This window comes from Alligator sinensis, unplaced genomic scaffold (assembly GCF_000455745.1).
Source record: "Alligator sinensis unplaced genomic scaffold, ASM45574v1 scaffold718_1, whole genome shotgun sequence".
Lineage (NCBI taxonomy): Eukaryota > Metazoa > Chordata > Crocodylia > Alligatoridae > Alligator > Alligator sinensis.
This window is the reverse complement of record NW_005842891.1, coordinates 137,083-153,418: the sequence shown is the minus strand read 5'-3', so window position 1 is coordinate 153,418 and position 16,336 is coordinate 137,083. Positions and strand designations below refer to the sequence as shown.

Sequence of the window (16,336 nt, the reverse complement as noted above, 5' to 3'; positions counted from 1 at the left end):
TGTCCACAAGTTTCTTGAAGGGTTGAGCCTAGAACTGTTCGCAGTAGTTCAGCTAAGCCCTTCTTGGTGCTGAATAAAGTAGGAGAATCACTTCCCATGTCTTGCCTGTAATATTCCCATTAATACATCCCAATGTACTATTAGAATCTGTCTGCCATAAATGCTATGTTATTGGCTCATTCAGCTTACAGTCCACTGTAACCCCAGGTCAGTGGCCTATTCACCCCATATCAAATTTTTGGATAAGTAATCAGTTCAATTAATACAAGCCTCTGCAATGGATTGACAGGTTCACAAGTTCTAAAAAAGGAAGTCATAAATCCGGAAATCTGCAGTGTCTTTAATTTTAAATCCTACTGAAGTGATGGGCCCTTTTCCAGTGTTCTGAAGTTACAGTTATGTACCATAACCTTAAATATGAGTGATCATTTTTTCTGAGCATAATACAAATGAGAGCATTTTAAAGCAAATGGTTTAAAATAGTTTGGAACAATTACAAGTAAACTGGACTTTCACTAGTAAATTAAGCCATGGCTGCCCAAACTTGTGCCCAGCCTGTCAAAACTCAGGTGTTCAACTGAGCGCCTGAATTACACTGAAGTGAAATCTTAGAATTTCTGAGTTAAGTCTCCTCAACAGCTTGTAAAAGGAGAGCTCTTCATGCCATGGCATGCCCCCTTTGTCATTTCTCCATCCCTGTAACCTATAAACATTTTTTTTGTAGTCTGACAGCCACTACTCCAGCCACTCCAGTAGCAATACTCTCTCTAGCAATGCCTCCAGTGTGCATAGTGAGGAGAAGTGGTATGACAGCGGAGAGCGTATGGAGTCAGAACTGAACAGCTACAACTACCTTCAAGGAACATCCGCAGATAGTGGCATAGACACCACTTCGTACGGCCCCAGTCATGGCAGCACAGCCTCTCTGGGAACCTTAACAACATCTCCTCGATCAGGGTTGACAAAGGAGAAAGTGGCACCACTGTGGCACAGCTCCAGTGAAGTAGTCTCCATTGCAGACAGGACTTTAGAAAAAGAGAGCCATGTTGTAGACCGAAAGACAGAGTCTTCGCTAAGCCTGGATATTCACACCAAGAGTCAACCAGCCTCCAATCCATTAACAAGAGAGAACAGCTCTTATAGTCTAAGTGATGCTGTTTCACACACAAGGTAATTTTCTCTTGAATTGATTGATTGTCCCTTCCACCTTTTTTTCCTCTCTTTGATATAACAGAGGTGAGAAGTGGGTGTTAAGGGAAAACCAAGTACACATTAAAAATGGAAACTATATTTGTTCTTTGTACCTCCTGCTGGTGAGTTGCTGTTATGCTATAGACTAAACATTTGTGCCAACAGGAGAAGCTATTCCATTATCAAAGACGCTACGAGTTTTATAGTGTGATATATGTATAGGGAACATATTGCAAGCAATGCTGTTCAAATCATTGTTAACAATGGGATCAATAAAATTAATGCCTAGTTTGATTTGGGAATATTTTGGTTTTGTTCTTTCATGGGGAAGTTTAGTCTCATCTCTGCATTTTTTTCCCCACAGTCTTTTTGTTTAGAACATTGCTGGGAAGCAGTGTGATCTAATGTATAAGCAAAGGATTTTGAGGAGGGACATCTAGATTCTAGTACCTAGTCTGCTGCTGACCTTGACATGACAGTTGCTTTACCTCTTTGCTTCACTTCCTCTATTTGTAAAATTGAAATAATGAATATATGTACAAAAGTGATTTGAACTCCTTAGTTGAGGTGCCTACTTTCCAAATTTATCATAAAAAATAGAGGTGAAAGAGACTCTAGATCCTCTAGCTTGCATCCCAGGAATGCTAAATATAATCTTTTTTTAAATTCTGTTGATCATTTTAAAATGAAAAATACCTGTACAGTATTAAGAAAGTGAAATATTAAAGGAAAAACATTTATCATAATCATAACCTAGTCCACTATGCAGATTTGGTACCATCTCCTCCTCTTCCAGATGTATATGTGAATGGAAGTGTCTGTGGCTGTGCTTTCCACTGAACTCACTGCTGTCAGTGCACTTGAAGGATGCTCTGAGCAAGTTACCAGACTGGGATCTTCAGAGGGCTGAGATGCAAGGGCGCGCACAGTTTGTGGATCCTGAGCAGCCAGAAGGGGGTAGGGGAGAGAGATTCAGCTCAGCCATGATGGTCAGATGAGGATTGCTCACATGAATTTACAAAATGTCAATTGATGCTCCTCTACTGCAATTTTTAAGGCAAATATAGTTTTGTGAGTTTCCTCTTGACATTTATTAGAGATCACTGAGCACTCTGCTGTACTGCTCATAATGGTCCTCTGTTGGGAAAAGCAGGCTTGGTCTTATAGAAATGTCTTAACATTGAAATATTTGCCGCCTTGAACATGGGGATCTTGTACAAGAACCTTTGACTGCAGAAGAGTTGTCAGCAGCTTTTTTGTTGAGAGGGAGCTTCTTAAAAGGGAAGAAAAAGGCCGAGTATATCTGAAGGAACATTTAAGAACAAAACACTAAAGGGAGAAAGTATTCCTAACGGTAATTACGTGTTTGTAGATTTGAGGTTCTAGCTTTCTCTCCTCTGTGCAGGGAATAGCACTGACTCATTTGTAGGAATAAAGACAGTCAGAGGAAAAAGAAAAGAAATGTGATAACATCAACTAGAGCGCTATATACAGACTAGTACACTTGATTGTAGGCATAGCCTATCAAATCGTCTCATTAATTATTAATTGTACAATAGCAGTGTCTCACAACACGGCATTTTCTCTGCAGTTTATTTGGTTTAACCCACCTCCTATTTTGCTAGTTGCACTAAAATAGTTGTTCTAAATGTATTTTTTTCAGAATGTTGTTGAACTTTCTTGATAAAGGTACTCTTGTTTATAGTAAATACAACAGTCTTAGTTTGCTTTATTGAAAAGAAATAAAAAATACGGCTCTTTACAAAGAGCAGTATTGTATAGCAAGTTCTTAAACAGAATTTGGAGACCCTAATTGGGAAATTATAATACCTTGTAAAATTAATGGATAATATTTGGTCTATCAGCCGAGGGGGGGGGAGGGAGACGATGATACCTCATATTCTTTCATTAATTTTTAATTTTTTTTGTAATATTCAAAAAATATATTCAGTTCCTTGAAACCAGGAACATTAATATTTTGTTCCCAGAAAGACTATACTTGTACTTTGACACAACAAAATGTCAGGGTTACTGACAGGTAAGGAAGAAGAGAGGAAAGTCAAGAGTGACTGATTTTTAAAAATGCAGTTAATAAATAAAGCAGGTACACATCTTATTTGTTCTGTTTCTATAGCACTTCCCTCCCCCAACCTTTAATTTGTTATCCCATTGTCTTCACATTTTACAGGCTTTTGCCTGCTGACCTCAAAGTGCCTGTCTCAAGATCTATAGAAGCAATTGTTCTGAGCTAGAAGAAAAGGAATTTAATGACAAAAGGAACAGAGATGGAGAAAATAAAATAACTGTAAATTAGAGTGTTTGTGTCTTTAAACTACAGGAACAATAATTAGTGTGCAGATCAGTTGACAGTGCATAAAGGAGCTTGTACCTGAGAATTGGTGGCAAAATCTAAATTATAGTGATTAACTTTTGCAGCAGTGTTTCTGACTAGATTTTATTTTCTGTCTCCACCTCCCTACCCAAAATCTTTATTGATGATTGTGCAGGTTTCTCATTGCATCCTTGGAGAATTGTATTATGTAGGGTGGTAATTACACAGAATCATTAGATCTGAATGTCATTAGCTGAAACCATATGTGTTGATCTCTTGAATTTCCTTGAATAAAAAAGGAGCATATTAATCATTTCAAACTTTCATGTGCTTCTTAGCTTGATGGTCTCTTAGGGTCCTCACTGTCAAAACTAAAATCATAATTGCTAGTATTGCCAACCCCGAATGGTATTAAACTATTTTTTTATAATTTTTTTTATTGGAAAATAGTTTTAATAGTTCATCTAGGATTCTTCTTCAGGTACTGCAGAGAGAAGGCAGATAGGATCTACTGTATGGTTTTTTTGGATACTCTTGTGCTCAGTATAAAAACAATTCATTTTTAGATCAAGGTCTGGACACAGTTCCATTTAGAGATGATTGGAACTACTTCAAGTGCTTCCCAGGGATTGAATGTGCTGCCTCCATGATGTTTTTTTCCCATCTGTTGGCTCAGACCTATTTCCTTTAAACTTTGGTCCCATTCAACAGGGAAGCTACTTGACTTGTGCAGAGCCCCATTGTCTTCGTTGTGCCAACTTGCAAAATGGGAAGTTTGGTCTCCTCTGTGTCAACAATACAATATGCTGCCAGTAAAGCACCAGGCCAGCCCTAAGAGTGTTCACATTATATTACTGAGCACCGCAAAACTTATTCAAAATGTATTTACAAGTCCCTATAGGAGACTGCAATTTAAAAATAATGGACAGCAAAAAATAAAAATAAAGCACTTCTCTTGTTCCTTTGCCACCTACTGCTGCTTGCATAATTCATGTGTTCTTGGCTGTTTAGATCTTGTTTAATCTGTTTAACTTGTGTTGTTTAACCTTGTTCTCTTCAGAGAAACACCTGCATAGTAATAGGTAAAAATAAACACACTGAATGTAGCTAGAAATTATTTATAAGCCTTCCCTTTGCTCTTCACTAATACCATTGTCTTTATATTTTTTTAGTAACACTAAAGAGTTCTCAAAAATGGTGGGAATATTAATTTTACTATAGAAAAGGAAAAACATCCACTCTGGAATTACATACCCATTCTGAATTATAAAACATTTAATAACAAAACAGCCCTTTTAAAATGTCTTTAAATATATGCAGCTTCTCATGGTTTCACTTGACAATGACGATGCCCCTCACAAATGTACTTAGTTTGCTCAGCATGAATAGAAATGTCTCTCTAAAAAAGAAGAAAACCTATGTTTGTTAATGGAACCTACTTCTGTTTCACTTCCATTTCTCTGCTTTCTCAATAAAAGTGTTTCTGCAAGGCACAAGAGGACAACATTTGTGATCTGCATTTCCATGTGGACTACACCTTTAAAATGCAGGCTGTTCTTGTACACAAAGTCCTTTACCTCCCACCAGTCAGTCAGACACTTGCTGGCATATAATGGGAAGAAATGATGGTCAGCTGAATCCAAGGACCTGAGTAGACTTATTTAAAAAAATATAAACCGAAAAAAGCTTTTGATCAGGCATGCAACTGGAAATGAGGAATTTGGATTTTTTCACACAAATTTGTGTCCTTGGGCAAGTTGCTCAATACTACTTTGCCTTGATTTCAATATCTGTAGAATAGGAATAACAATATTGTCTTTTGCAAAGACCTTGGAAATTTACACATAGGTGAGATATTACATAAAGTATCTCATCATTAGTATGAACTTGATGGACAGTCGGTGACCATCATTGATGTTTTGAATACCTTCCGTAATTGTTTCAGAAGCAAATGAAAACATTTGTTCATATCTCTCTCAATCAAGAGATGACAGGATCATAGGAGAATTGCTGTTAGGCCAAACATGGTCAGGTCATTCAACTATAGTTAATTCAGCCATCCAGCTAATTTTTATTTTGCAATCAGATGCTACTCTATACCTGATGGCCATTTGTTTCAAATGCTAGACCTACTTGTCCCTGAAGCACTTGATGTAGAGAAGAAAAATGCACATACGCAGTGTTATAGATTGTGAAGTCCTTAAAACATATTAAGATATTCTAGCACAGCATATATACCCAACATTTTCTGTATTTGTAGTTAAAAATGATTGCCAGTTTTTTTAAAGAAAATCATTATGTAGTCTTAAAGTCTTATGTTCCTGTTTACTACAAGAAAAAAATGTCATATCAACAAATAAATAAGTAAATAAAAAGCTGAGACAAGGATTTTTGTGGGTGATATCTTTTAGTGGACCAACTGTCTTTGAAAATCTAATCTAACCATGCAGTTGGTCCAATAAAAGATATCACCCACAAAAATCCTTGCCTCTTGCATATTTCCTGGACCATCATGACTACAAAATCACTGCAACACTACTATAAAAATATGAAATAATTCCCTTAGGGATTTCCTCCTATCCTGCAAACAAATTGGACTCAGTCATTCTGTGTCTTCTCATGCTTTATCTAGTTGGTTATGTATGGATGATATTAAAAGGAAGGGAAAAAAAACTCTTTCTAATTAAGGCCTAGTTTGACACAATAATATACCTACCTTATAGATAGAGTCCAAGGCCTCCCACAAGAGGTTCTAGATTATTTCAGTACATTGGCATTTATTCCATTAGGAATAAATTAATAAAATTGCTCTTACCAATCTGCCATTTACATTGGATGATAGGAAGAAGGAAATTGTATATATTAACCAGCCTCTCTCTCTGCTTCCCAGTGTTGCTTGCTTTCCCCTGAAACTTTTTTGGAAAGTCTAAATGAGACTGAAAATAATTCAGGCTCATGGCTTCGAGGTCTGGCCCATCTAGACTATCAAGGCCTGGCCTACTTTTCAGAAAGTGTGTATCAACCAAATGATTTCACTATTTGATTAACTGCTTATTTTATGACTGTAAAATAATAAAGGAGGACTCCTACCATGGTTAGCAATCCTATCATTTTTATTTTTTATCTTAAACTTTTGAATTTGAAAACTGGCTTTTAAAGTGCTAGGCACCCAGGCAACTCCATTGATCATGGTCAACATAACACACAACCTCTCAGAAGAATGATGTTTCTGTCCTTGTAAAGTCCTCAGCTGTTGGACCTCAATGGTAAGTCCACATTGTGCAGTCAGTGCAGCTCTTTCTTACTGATAATATTGCCCAAGTTCTATCGAGGGAATCATTCAGTATTTTTATACATACCAATTCCTAGCATGTCAGATCTCTCATTTGTTCTAATGATTTTTTTCTTTCCCTTCTATCTCCTGCCCTTTTATAATAAGACTGAAATGAAACTTCTGTTACTGCAAAATGTTAGTGTGTCACCAAGGCTCTCAAACACTGCCATTTTTCACCCCATAGACAATGTGGTCTCATGATGCCTTTATCAGCTGTGATGCTAGTTGCTTCTAAATAAGCAGTAATGAATAAGGCTAGCAGTGTATATCCACTTATTGCTTTAAAAATCTCAGCAATTACAACTCTAAAATTATACATCCTAAAATTGATACAGATGGTTCTGTGGATGAAACTAACTAGAAATCAGACCTGGGTTTTCTTGCTAGCCTAGCCACAGGCTTCCTGTGTTACCTTGAAGGCGCACAACCTTTCTGAGCTGGATGTTCCTTATTTATAAATTGGGGATGACAGTTTTGGTCCTCATGTGTGGCTTAAGAAGTTTGGTTCACTGATATTTGGCAAGTCTGTTGTGATCCTTTAATGGAAAATGCTAGAGATGTGCAATATTATTACACATTTTATACTAGATAATAAGAGTAATAACTTGTGTTCCAGTCAGCTCTAAAAAGCAGCTTTAAAAGCTGTTATGCAAGATGCAAAAGCATATACCTAAGTGAAGCTTTGTCTTTATGCTTCTCTCCCAGTACCATGAGCTCACGACATTCTGCCAGCCCAGTTGTTTTCACCAGTGCCAGAAGTTCACCTAAAGAAGAGCTTCATTCTGCTACTTCCCCGCAGCTCGCACCTCCTTTCTCCTCCTCCTCCTCCTCCTCCTCTTCTGGTCCTAGGACTTTCTACCCACGCCAGGGTGCTACTAGCAAGTACCTGATTGGATGGAAAAAACCAGAAGGGACAATAAACTCTGTGGGGTTTATGGATACAAGAAAGTAAGAGTGTTTTTTGGTTCTGTTGTTTGGTTGTTAACTTTAAGCACAAAAGAAGCGTTGAAATCCAAAGAAATTTCCTGTATGGAAAAGCCTTAGAGCATTTCATGTAATATAATTTTCTTATAAAACTTAATGTTTGCTCTATATTTTGGCTTGAAAATTCAATTGCGAGGTTGTCATTCTCTGTTAATTTTTTTAAAAAGCTTTCAGATTAATTTCTATTTATTTTAGCCTTATTAAATTCTATGGGATTTTTCTTTAAGAAAATTCTTAAAGCAACTCTGAGTATTGGTTTCCTCTTAACTCCAGGAGATGATTTATTTTCACATGTACCTGTCCTGCACACTGCCATGTGTCATCATGGCAAACTAAATTAACCAACATAGAGCTCATTGCTGCCACAGCTAGACTGTTGCAGTTACCTATGCCAGCTTGTTTAAGTTTACTTCAGCTATCTCTACTTTATACTGAAACTCTTTCTATTGTAGGCATGCCCTAACTGTAAGGGTTTCATGGTTTGTGGTCTCAGGTGACCATGAAAAGAAGTAGTTGGGAGAATACGTTTACAAATAACTGGCCCACTGCCTTTTGAGACTGGAAGATCTGGCAGTCTGAGGTGCTTGAAGACCTTTGTGGATGTGAAGCACACCATTACCAAATAATACCAATGATTTACAACCATGGGGAATGCTGGAAAAGAGAGGCTAGCAGAAAACTATTTTGTAGAAGTTATACAATACAAGCCAATTTAAAAAATAGACACACTCAGGTTAATTTAACAGGCTTTTTATATGTGTTCTTTGTACAGAAAACACATTCTGTTAATTCCTCCATGGAGACATTTATTATAATAATTATTATACGTATTGAAAATTAAAGCTTTCAGATGGTTTATTCCTTTAACAGGAATATTTATTTATATGGGACTTAACAGTATTATGCAAGACTCAATCTCCTACTTCCCTCCTTCATGTCTTCTCTACCCCAGTTTTCCCTCTAGAAATTCTGAGAATTCTTTACTGTTTGTTTAATTTATGGCTGTGAAATGGTTAAGAATCCTGAACGTGTCTGTCCCCTTGCTTTTAAGACGTCACCAGAGTGATGGCAATGAAATGGCACATCCTAGGTTGCGTGCATCAGCCAGAGATCTACGGGCATCACCCAAAGGGTCCTCCAAGTCCACTGTCGAGGAAGAGCTGAAGAAACTGATTGATCTGGACAGCCCAACGCCAGAGTCCCAGAAGAATTTCAAGGTATGTTACATAAATGGGCTATGCTCTGTTATCACTATTAAGTGAAATTCAAGAGCAGGTAGAGGCTAAGGTAGCACATCTAAATCTGGTGTGGATAAGTGTAAATCCATTGACCACAATAGTACTGTGCAGAATTAAACCAGGTGAAGATCTGGGTCCAAGGCCTTTGTTAATGGGCTCATGCATCAGTCATAAAGATTGTGCATTGTTGTTCAGAACAAAATAAAAGCTCTGAACCAGCAAGATGTTGAGTGGTTCTTGGAGAATGCTAAACACCTTTAACTCCCGTGGAAGTTGAAGGCATTCACTTCTTAACAGAAGCTACTCAGTGCTTCTTAATATGGGGGCATAGATGCGTCTCAGGTGAAACGTTTCTGTTTGCACTGATCGCAGACAAACAAAATCCAAAACAGTAATCTTCCCTGATTTCTCAGCTTGGAGACGAGGCTTGCCATTTTCCCCAGTGTTTCTCACCTGTAGCATTTAGGGAATGGTATTGATACTCCCACAATTATGCCAGTTCCACATACAAGCCATTGCAGAGACTAGTATACAAAATAAAAGACGCTATCTGGGACTGATTGTATGACTTGCTTATTTGAATGGTCCTTCCACTCTTTGATTACAAGCAGTCGAGGAGAGGCATGTTGACAAAGTACTGAACCTTCTTGCAACATACATGCTTGCTTTAGTGCCTTTCTTGAGTGCCTATTGCTCATTGTGCAATGACCTAGTATGCTTCTAAATCTTAAATATTTATACAGAAAAATCTAATACAGAAATATCTTCTAAGTTTTCATTAACAGTAATACAGACTTAAATTTTTAAACATTAATATAAAAGATCATGTGATCATTTGCAAGGGAGAGTCTTGATTTCTATAGTGTACTAAGTCACTGCTTAACAGCTCAGGCTCATCACCTAAGGCCCAAATGGTTTCCACAGCAACCATGCAAAAGAGAGCTTGCAACTTCTTTCTCCTCTTGTCAAAACCCAAAGAGGCTTATTAAAACTTGTAAGTAACAGGTCTAGATACAGATTATTTCAGTTATCATTTTTGAGGCTGGAAGGCAAAAAATTAGCCACGGGCAAGAAATTTTTTAACTGCATGTTGTTTTTATGAGGAGGGAAAAAAACCTTAGGACAGGTCTGCCGAACCTTGTGGCCCCATGGGCTAGATGAGTTGCGTGCAGGGTGAGTCTTCAGACTGAATCCCACATAGGAAAGGTGCACGGGAGTGGTCCACAGGTGTGATCCTTTATAACAGATCCAGCCATATGCCAGCCTGATCCCATGTGCTCAGATCCAGCTGCAAGCCAACCCAACCTCACACACTCAGATCTGGCCACAGAATGACCCATCATGCTGGGGTCCACACACTGTCACAATTGTGTTCTGGCCTGATCTAGCACACAGTGCCACTTATCTGGCCTGTATGGGTCTGGAAATTTGGCAGCAGGGGAGTGGCAAGTAATGCTGCCACCAGTCCCCCACCTCCACAGCTCCAGAGATTTGAGAGCCCTGTGGGCCAGAAGGCACAGCTCCATGGGCTGAAGGTTGAACACCAGGGCTGTGCGAAATGGCACCATTCCATTTTGCCATGAGTTTCAATGGTTTGATGGAACAGCGTTCCATTTCGAATTACATTTCGAGTTGAAACAGCTGTACTGTTTCGACGCTGTTTTGATGTTTCGCTGGGGCTGGGAAGTCAGCCCAGCTAGATCACACTGGGGGCAGGAGGCAGCCGCTATGATCTAGCGTGGGGGATGGGAAAGCAGCCCAGCTGGGCTGCCTCCTGCCACGGCACGATCTAGCGCCGGTGTTGGGGATCTAGCACAGAGGATGGGGAGTCAACCCAGCTGGGCTGACTTCCTGTTCCCTGCCAGATCTTACACTGGGGATGGGAAGTCAGCCCAGCTGGACTCACTTCCCATCCCCAGCCTATGGTCGAAACATTTCAACTTTCAAAATGTTTCGACTCGCCTTGTTTTGTTTCAAGGCTATTTCAACGGCCTTTGTTTTGTTCTAATTTTGCTGTTTCAACCTCGAAATTGGTCAAAACAGTGTCAAAACGAAATGGCTGGCGAAATTTTGCACAGTCCTATTGAACACCACCGCATTAGGAGATGGGAAGTATCTTTTTCCTGACACATTTTAGCAGGAGGCTGTTGTCTTTGTGAGAAATTTCATTCCATTTAAACAACTAATTGTCCCAGAGACCAAGAATATTCTGTATTTATAGTGAGTCTTTTCTATGACCACCTTGGTGTCACTGAGTCCACTCTTTCAATATCCTTTGTTCTGGTGACTGTGATCAGTGTGTCAGCTCACCAGACTAGTAACCTGCTGAAATGTCGTAGTAATAGAGTGTTTCGCCAATAATGGAAACAAGTGTTAGGGTTTTAAAATGGCCATCATTTCTCTTCACTGCACACAATTTATACTGCACCTTAGGTAATGTGCCATAGTCTCTACTTAGCATCCGAATTCTTTTTTTTTTTTTTTGTCTAATAGTTAGTTAGCAAGAGGGACTGTTTCTTCATAGGACAGAAGCTTCTTTTAGTTTCTTACTATTTTTTTCTGTTCTTCATCTTTATCTCTTCACCTAGTCCTTTCCTTTTCATACCTTTCACTTTTGCCATCTTCTCATTTCCCTTGTTAGTCTCCTTTTCACTTTCCTGCTTGCATTGTTTCTACTCTATTAATTCACTTAGCAGTCAGAGGTTAGCAGACCAATAGTTTATAGGTGTGGCATTCATCATACTTTGACTTTCTAACGCTTGGCACTGGAAGTTTGGGATCTGTAACACAAGATGTGCTGCAGTGTTTGGTAGTTGGTTCTTTCCCCACTCAACTGCCAGGACAGATATTGTGAGATTTTGGTGGGTTATAAATTACAAACCTTCTCACTGGATTTTTGGTCCCAGCAAGAAAAAGCCAGAGTGATTCTCAACCCAATGTAAAAATCCTAATTATTGAACTGTTGGTTTGGTTTTTTTATTGCTCAGCCTTTAAATACAAGGCTCACCTTATGACAGATATTCCAGAATGTTGCCACTATGCCAATCATGTTAGCTAAGTCCTATTTCTATGCAAGTCCCTAATGAGGTTTGATCCCAGATCTCCATAGTTCCATTATATAAAGACCAACTTTGTGTGCACCCTATATTATTTGTTTTGTTCAGCAAATAACCGAATATATGTTGCATCTTCGTGTAGACAATCCTATGGAGAAGAACTATCAGAATAAACAAACAATTAGCATGTAAAATGGTCTCATTCTTATTCCTTAAGGGCTTTTTTTGGACGGTATCAGCAGGTTTTTAAAAAACATTTTAACTATATTTCAGGCTCTTTAACCATAAACACAAAACTTGCAGCAAATTATAGCAGGGGCTTCTGATCCTTTTAGCAGTAAGTTTTTTTTCTTTTTGGCAGATTGCCCTCCAGTGTTCAGAAGCAATAACTCTGCTCCCTGTCTCCTTCCCTCTCCATTTCCTCCTCCATCCTTTCTCCCACACAGCAGCGTGGGCTTTAGTCACAGGAATAGAATACCGTCTGTTTAAACTGTTTTCCTAGTGTACAGAGATATTTCTCTGTGCAAATGAGCAGTTCTCCAAAAGGCACTTAATCACATCTGCTCTAGAGAATTCAATTAGTAGAGCTGTGTTTTGTGTTTTAATTTTTACTCAAAGCTCTCTAAAGAATTTTAGTTTGTCAGACTTTAATTGTCCTATTACATGAGGCTTGTAGTCAGCTGACATCTTCCTAGCTGTCTGTGCTCTAAGGATAGAGTAGAACAAAGTAATTTAGGGAGAACTTTTGGTTTTAGGTATCACTTAGCATATTTCTGTGAGCATCATCCTTAGTATGCATGTTCTACATCTAATCCATACACTCCTTGAGGATGTTATTTGTGTGGTCAAAATGGTGAAAAAGGTCTAATAGGTCATCTACTCTTGATGTCTTCCAAAGCAGTCTTTCTGTCCAGTTTGAAGAACATTGGGCCTACTAACACCTTTTTTCTTATACAAGTAGAGATTGACTAAAATTCATTTAGCAGATGTTTGAAATGTTGCCATTTCCTGATGCACTCTTATGAATTTATATTCACATGTCTCCCTGCTCTCAGTCTCCATTCCCTAGCACTCCTACCACAAGGCGTGCCTTGCAGAGAACCCTGTCAGATGAGAGTATTTACAGTGGTCAAAGGGAACACTTCTTCACCTCACGGGCCTCACTTCTGGACCAAGCCCTGCCAAATGATGTCCTTTTCAGCAGCACATACCCGTCTCTCCCAAAGTCATTACCCTTACGGAGGCCATCATATACATTAGGAATGAAATCATTGCATGGTAAGTACATTTCTATCTTTCCCGTGGAAAAGGAAAGATGTTGGGGTGGTTCCTTGAACAAAAACCTGGATGCAGCATTGAATAGTAGGTCAGATACATATGTTTATGGGAGTTTGCCTCCTGCTTTAGCATCATGTTTTCAACAGTGCTGACAACAGGAATCAAGACTAGGTGAACCAATGAGCCAATTATGTGTACCCTTGAGAGTAACTAATGCCTGTTTTAGTATCAACTCTTTTAATCTATGGTTATAGGAGCAAAGAAGTACTGACAAATGAATACCACCAAATGAATAAATGCCTATGGACATTTGGGGATTCTGAATCCCTTAATAAAATCTTTATTGCAGTAGCTGATCCTGGATTCAGATTCATGCGCTACAAACTGCAGGTTTTGAGTCTATTTAAACATTTTGATCAGGCATTAAAATGTAATTGGAAAAAGATACTGTATTTAAGTTGTTGTGCAAGGGATATTCAAAATGCCTCCATTAGTCTAGTGAAGACCCTCAAGAAGATTATGCAGCATAACATAGATTACTTACAGCTGAATCTCCTGATGCTAAGTGGGTTGGGGATTTTCACAGATTCCCACCGTACCTCATATTTATATAAATAAATATATGTTTTCTGATCATTTAATTTTGACTTGGAGAAATGCTTTAATAGGTCTCCCCGTATGGGGATGTTCTATAATGTCTTTTAGAAACTTATAGCTGTTTGTTTGTCCATGTTATAATGCATGTTATGATGAAAAATATGAATGTTTGCATACCAATAAGTGCAGCAGCATATAAGCACTTAACCAAGATCCAGCTAAAATGCTGACCATTTCCATCCAGTCCTTTGATCTTCTCCAGTTTTGAGTTTTGAGCTGCAGTTTTGCTCAGCCTGATCACAATGATGATGATGTTACATGGCTGGCATGCAGAAATAGACTTTGAAATTTAAACAGTGGATGTGTTGAAAAACAAAGACATGACAAACCAGATCAAGCAGAGAAAAGCTACCCAAAGTTCAGTGCACAAGGGACCCCCCCAAAAGAACAGATAACCAGCACGTAAAATCTGACTAGCTGTTGTAGGAAATTCTGATTCCTATTATATAATTGTAATCTTTCTAAATTTGTTTATCATTGTGGGCATTTGTCTGTCCATAACTGTTATCAAAACAGGTGTCATGAATAAAAGTATAATACTCTTCAGCCTATCCCACCATACCTCTAAAACTAGGGAAAAAAACTGTCTCCTGTGTCACAGGAAAGTCCATTTGGCCCCTTGATTGTCATCAGATGTGCATGAGATGTTTTCTGAAACTGAAGACTGCTGGAAAAAATCTATCTTCAGACACTTCAGTTGCCCCATCATTAGGCACAAATTAAGAGGTGCTGAATTTCACATGTCTGGGAACAGTTGCTGCCATTTAACATACTTCTCATGAAAGAAGGGGAATGAAGCCCCTTTAGTCCTTCTCTTTATGAGTATTCTTTTTTTTTTTTCTTCAAACTCGGTTACACCTCTTCACACTTATGAAAATAACATCTTAGTGTCTGGGTCAGAAAATGAATGATGGAAGAGCACTTGTGTGCCCTTGGAACATGGTTCCTTTGTATTTAGCCCCTTATATTCTCCAAATAGAAGCCTGTCTGCTCTGTCATTTTCTTCTCCATGCCAAAGTCAAGAATCCTCTTACTAGTTCTGGAGCATGGGTTTAATGTGGTGGCACCAAAATGGGTTTGGGGGTTTTCTATAAAATTTAGGTCTCTGCGATAAAAGGACCGAATATGCGAGTGATGCAAACATTGTCTGCTGCCTACGTGCCTCTGGGGAGGGAGTTTGAGTAGGACTGGATATTTAATCCCACCCAAGATCTGACTTCCGTTTACTTATTTAGTTCTTTAAACGTATTAGTAAAGCTGTACCTCCAAAGCTGCTCTTCAAATGATGTGAAGGGGAAACATGAAATAAAATATTCTGACTTCTCATTCTGTCTTAATTGATGATCCAGTTAATACCTTTAAAAGACAAACATTTGTAAGTGATTACTTGTTTCATTTTCTTTCAGTTCCATGTTTCTTTCCCCTAAATCATAAACTGACCATCTCAGAGATCCACATACTTGTGGAGATGCATCCTACTCTTCCCACGGCACTATATCAAGGGCTTGCAATGTCTGCTATGCGTGAAGTAAAACAAGGGCCTGTACAAGCTGTCAGGGAGGTCAGAAGCTTCTAAGCAACAACAGTGCTGTGATTGCTCTTTAAACTCATATTCCCCAGACAAAAAACTTTGACTAAAATTAGTTGAAAGCAGTTATCAGTAACATGACTTTGGGCTCCAGCATTCTTGGAGAGCCTTTATCAAAAAGCAAACATTCAAAACAAGGACATTCAGAAGTCTGGTTACAAGGAATTTGCCACAATATTACAGTTAAATTGAAAAAATGGAATCGGCATGAGAGAGAGAGAGAGGAAGAATGGCCTTGCATGTCACGCTTCTGACTGTGAGCTGACGTGTTGGCAGCTCTTTTAATCCAATGTTTAAATCCTGATGGGCCAGTTCTAGAGCTCTAGAGCCTTTTTTTCCACAGCTCCTTCTGCACAGAAAGCCCAAATTGAGCCATTCAGTGTCTTGATCACCTTGTGCTTTCTCAGAGCAGCCAGACCTGAAGGAGGGTGCTACCCAGCTGCTTTGCAGGCCTTGCTAACCCAGGTAGAGACTAGGAAAATGCATTAGCCCTGGACAAATCTTTGAAAGCACCTCATTTTCTGGGTTGTCTGAGAAGTTCTTAACCATTCCCAGCCCCTAGGAAAAGTGCATCACACATGGAGAGTCTTGGGAGGCCTGTTCATGTGTTTCATTGCCTTAAATGGTCTGCGTGGCAAGGGAAGAGCCCCAATCAACAGACTTTAGCATGTGAGAAAG

The 16,336-nt window shown here is 38.9% G+C and overlaps 1 protein-coding gene across 10 annotated transcripts in view; it reads left to right on the top strand.

The window, feature by feature from the left end:
• SIPA1L1 (signal induced proliferation associated 1 like 1) overlaps positions 1 to 16,336 on the top strand; it is a 402,079-nt gene that overhangs the window by 378,922 nt on the left and 6,821 nt on the right. For all 10 annotated transcript variants that reach the window (XM_025192115.1, XM_025192109.1, XM_025192111.1 and 7 more), the window contains 4 exons: positions 725 to 1,170; positions 7,563 to 7,805; positions 8,893 to 9,058; positions 13,191 to 13,413. In XM_025192115.1, coding sequence (XP_025047900.1) covers positions 725 to 1,170; positions 7,563 to 7,805; positions 8,893 to 9,058; positions 13,191 to 13,413 — 1,078 coding nt within the window. The remainder of the gene's footprint in view (positions 1 to 724; positions 1,171 to 7,562; positions 7,806 to 8,892; positions 9,059 to 13,190; positions 13,414 to 16,336) is intronic.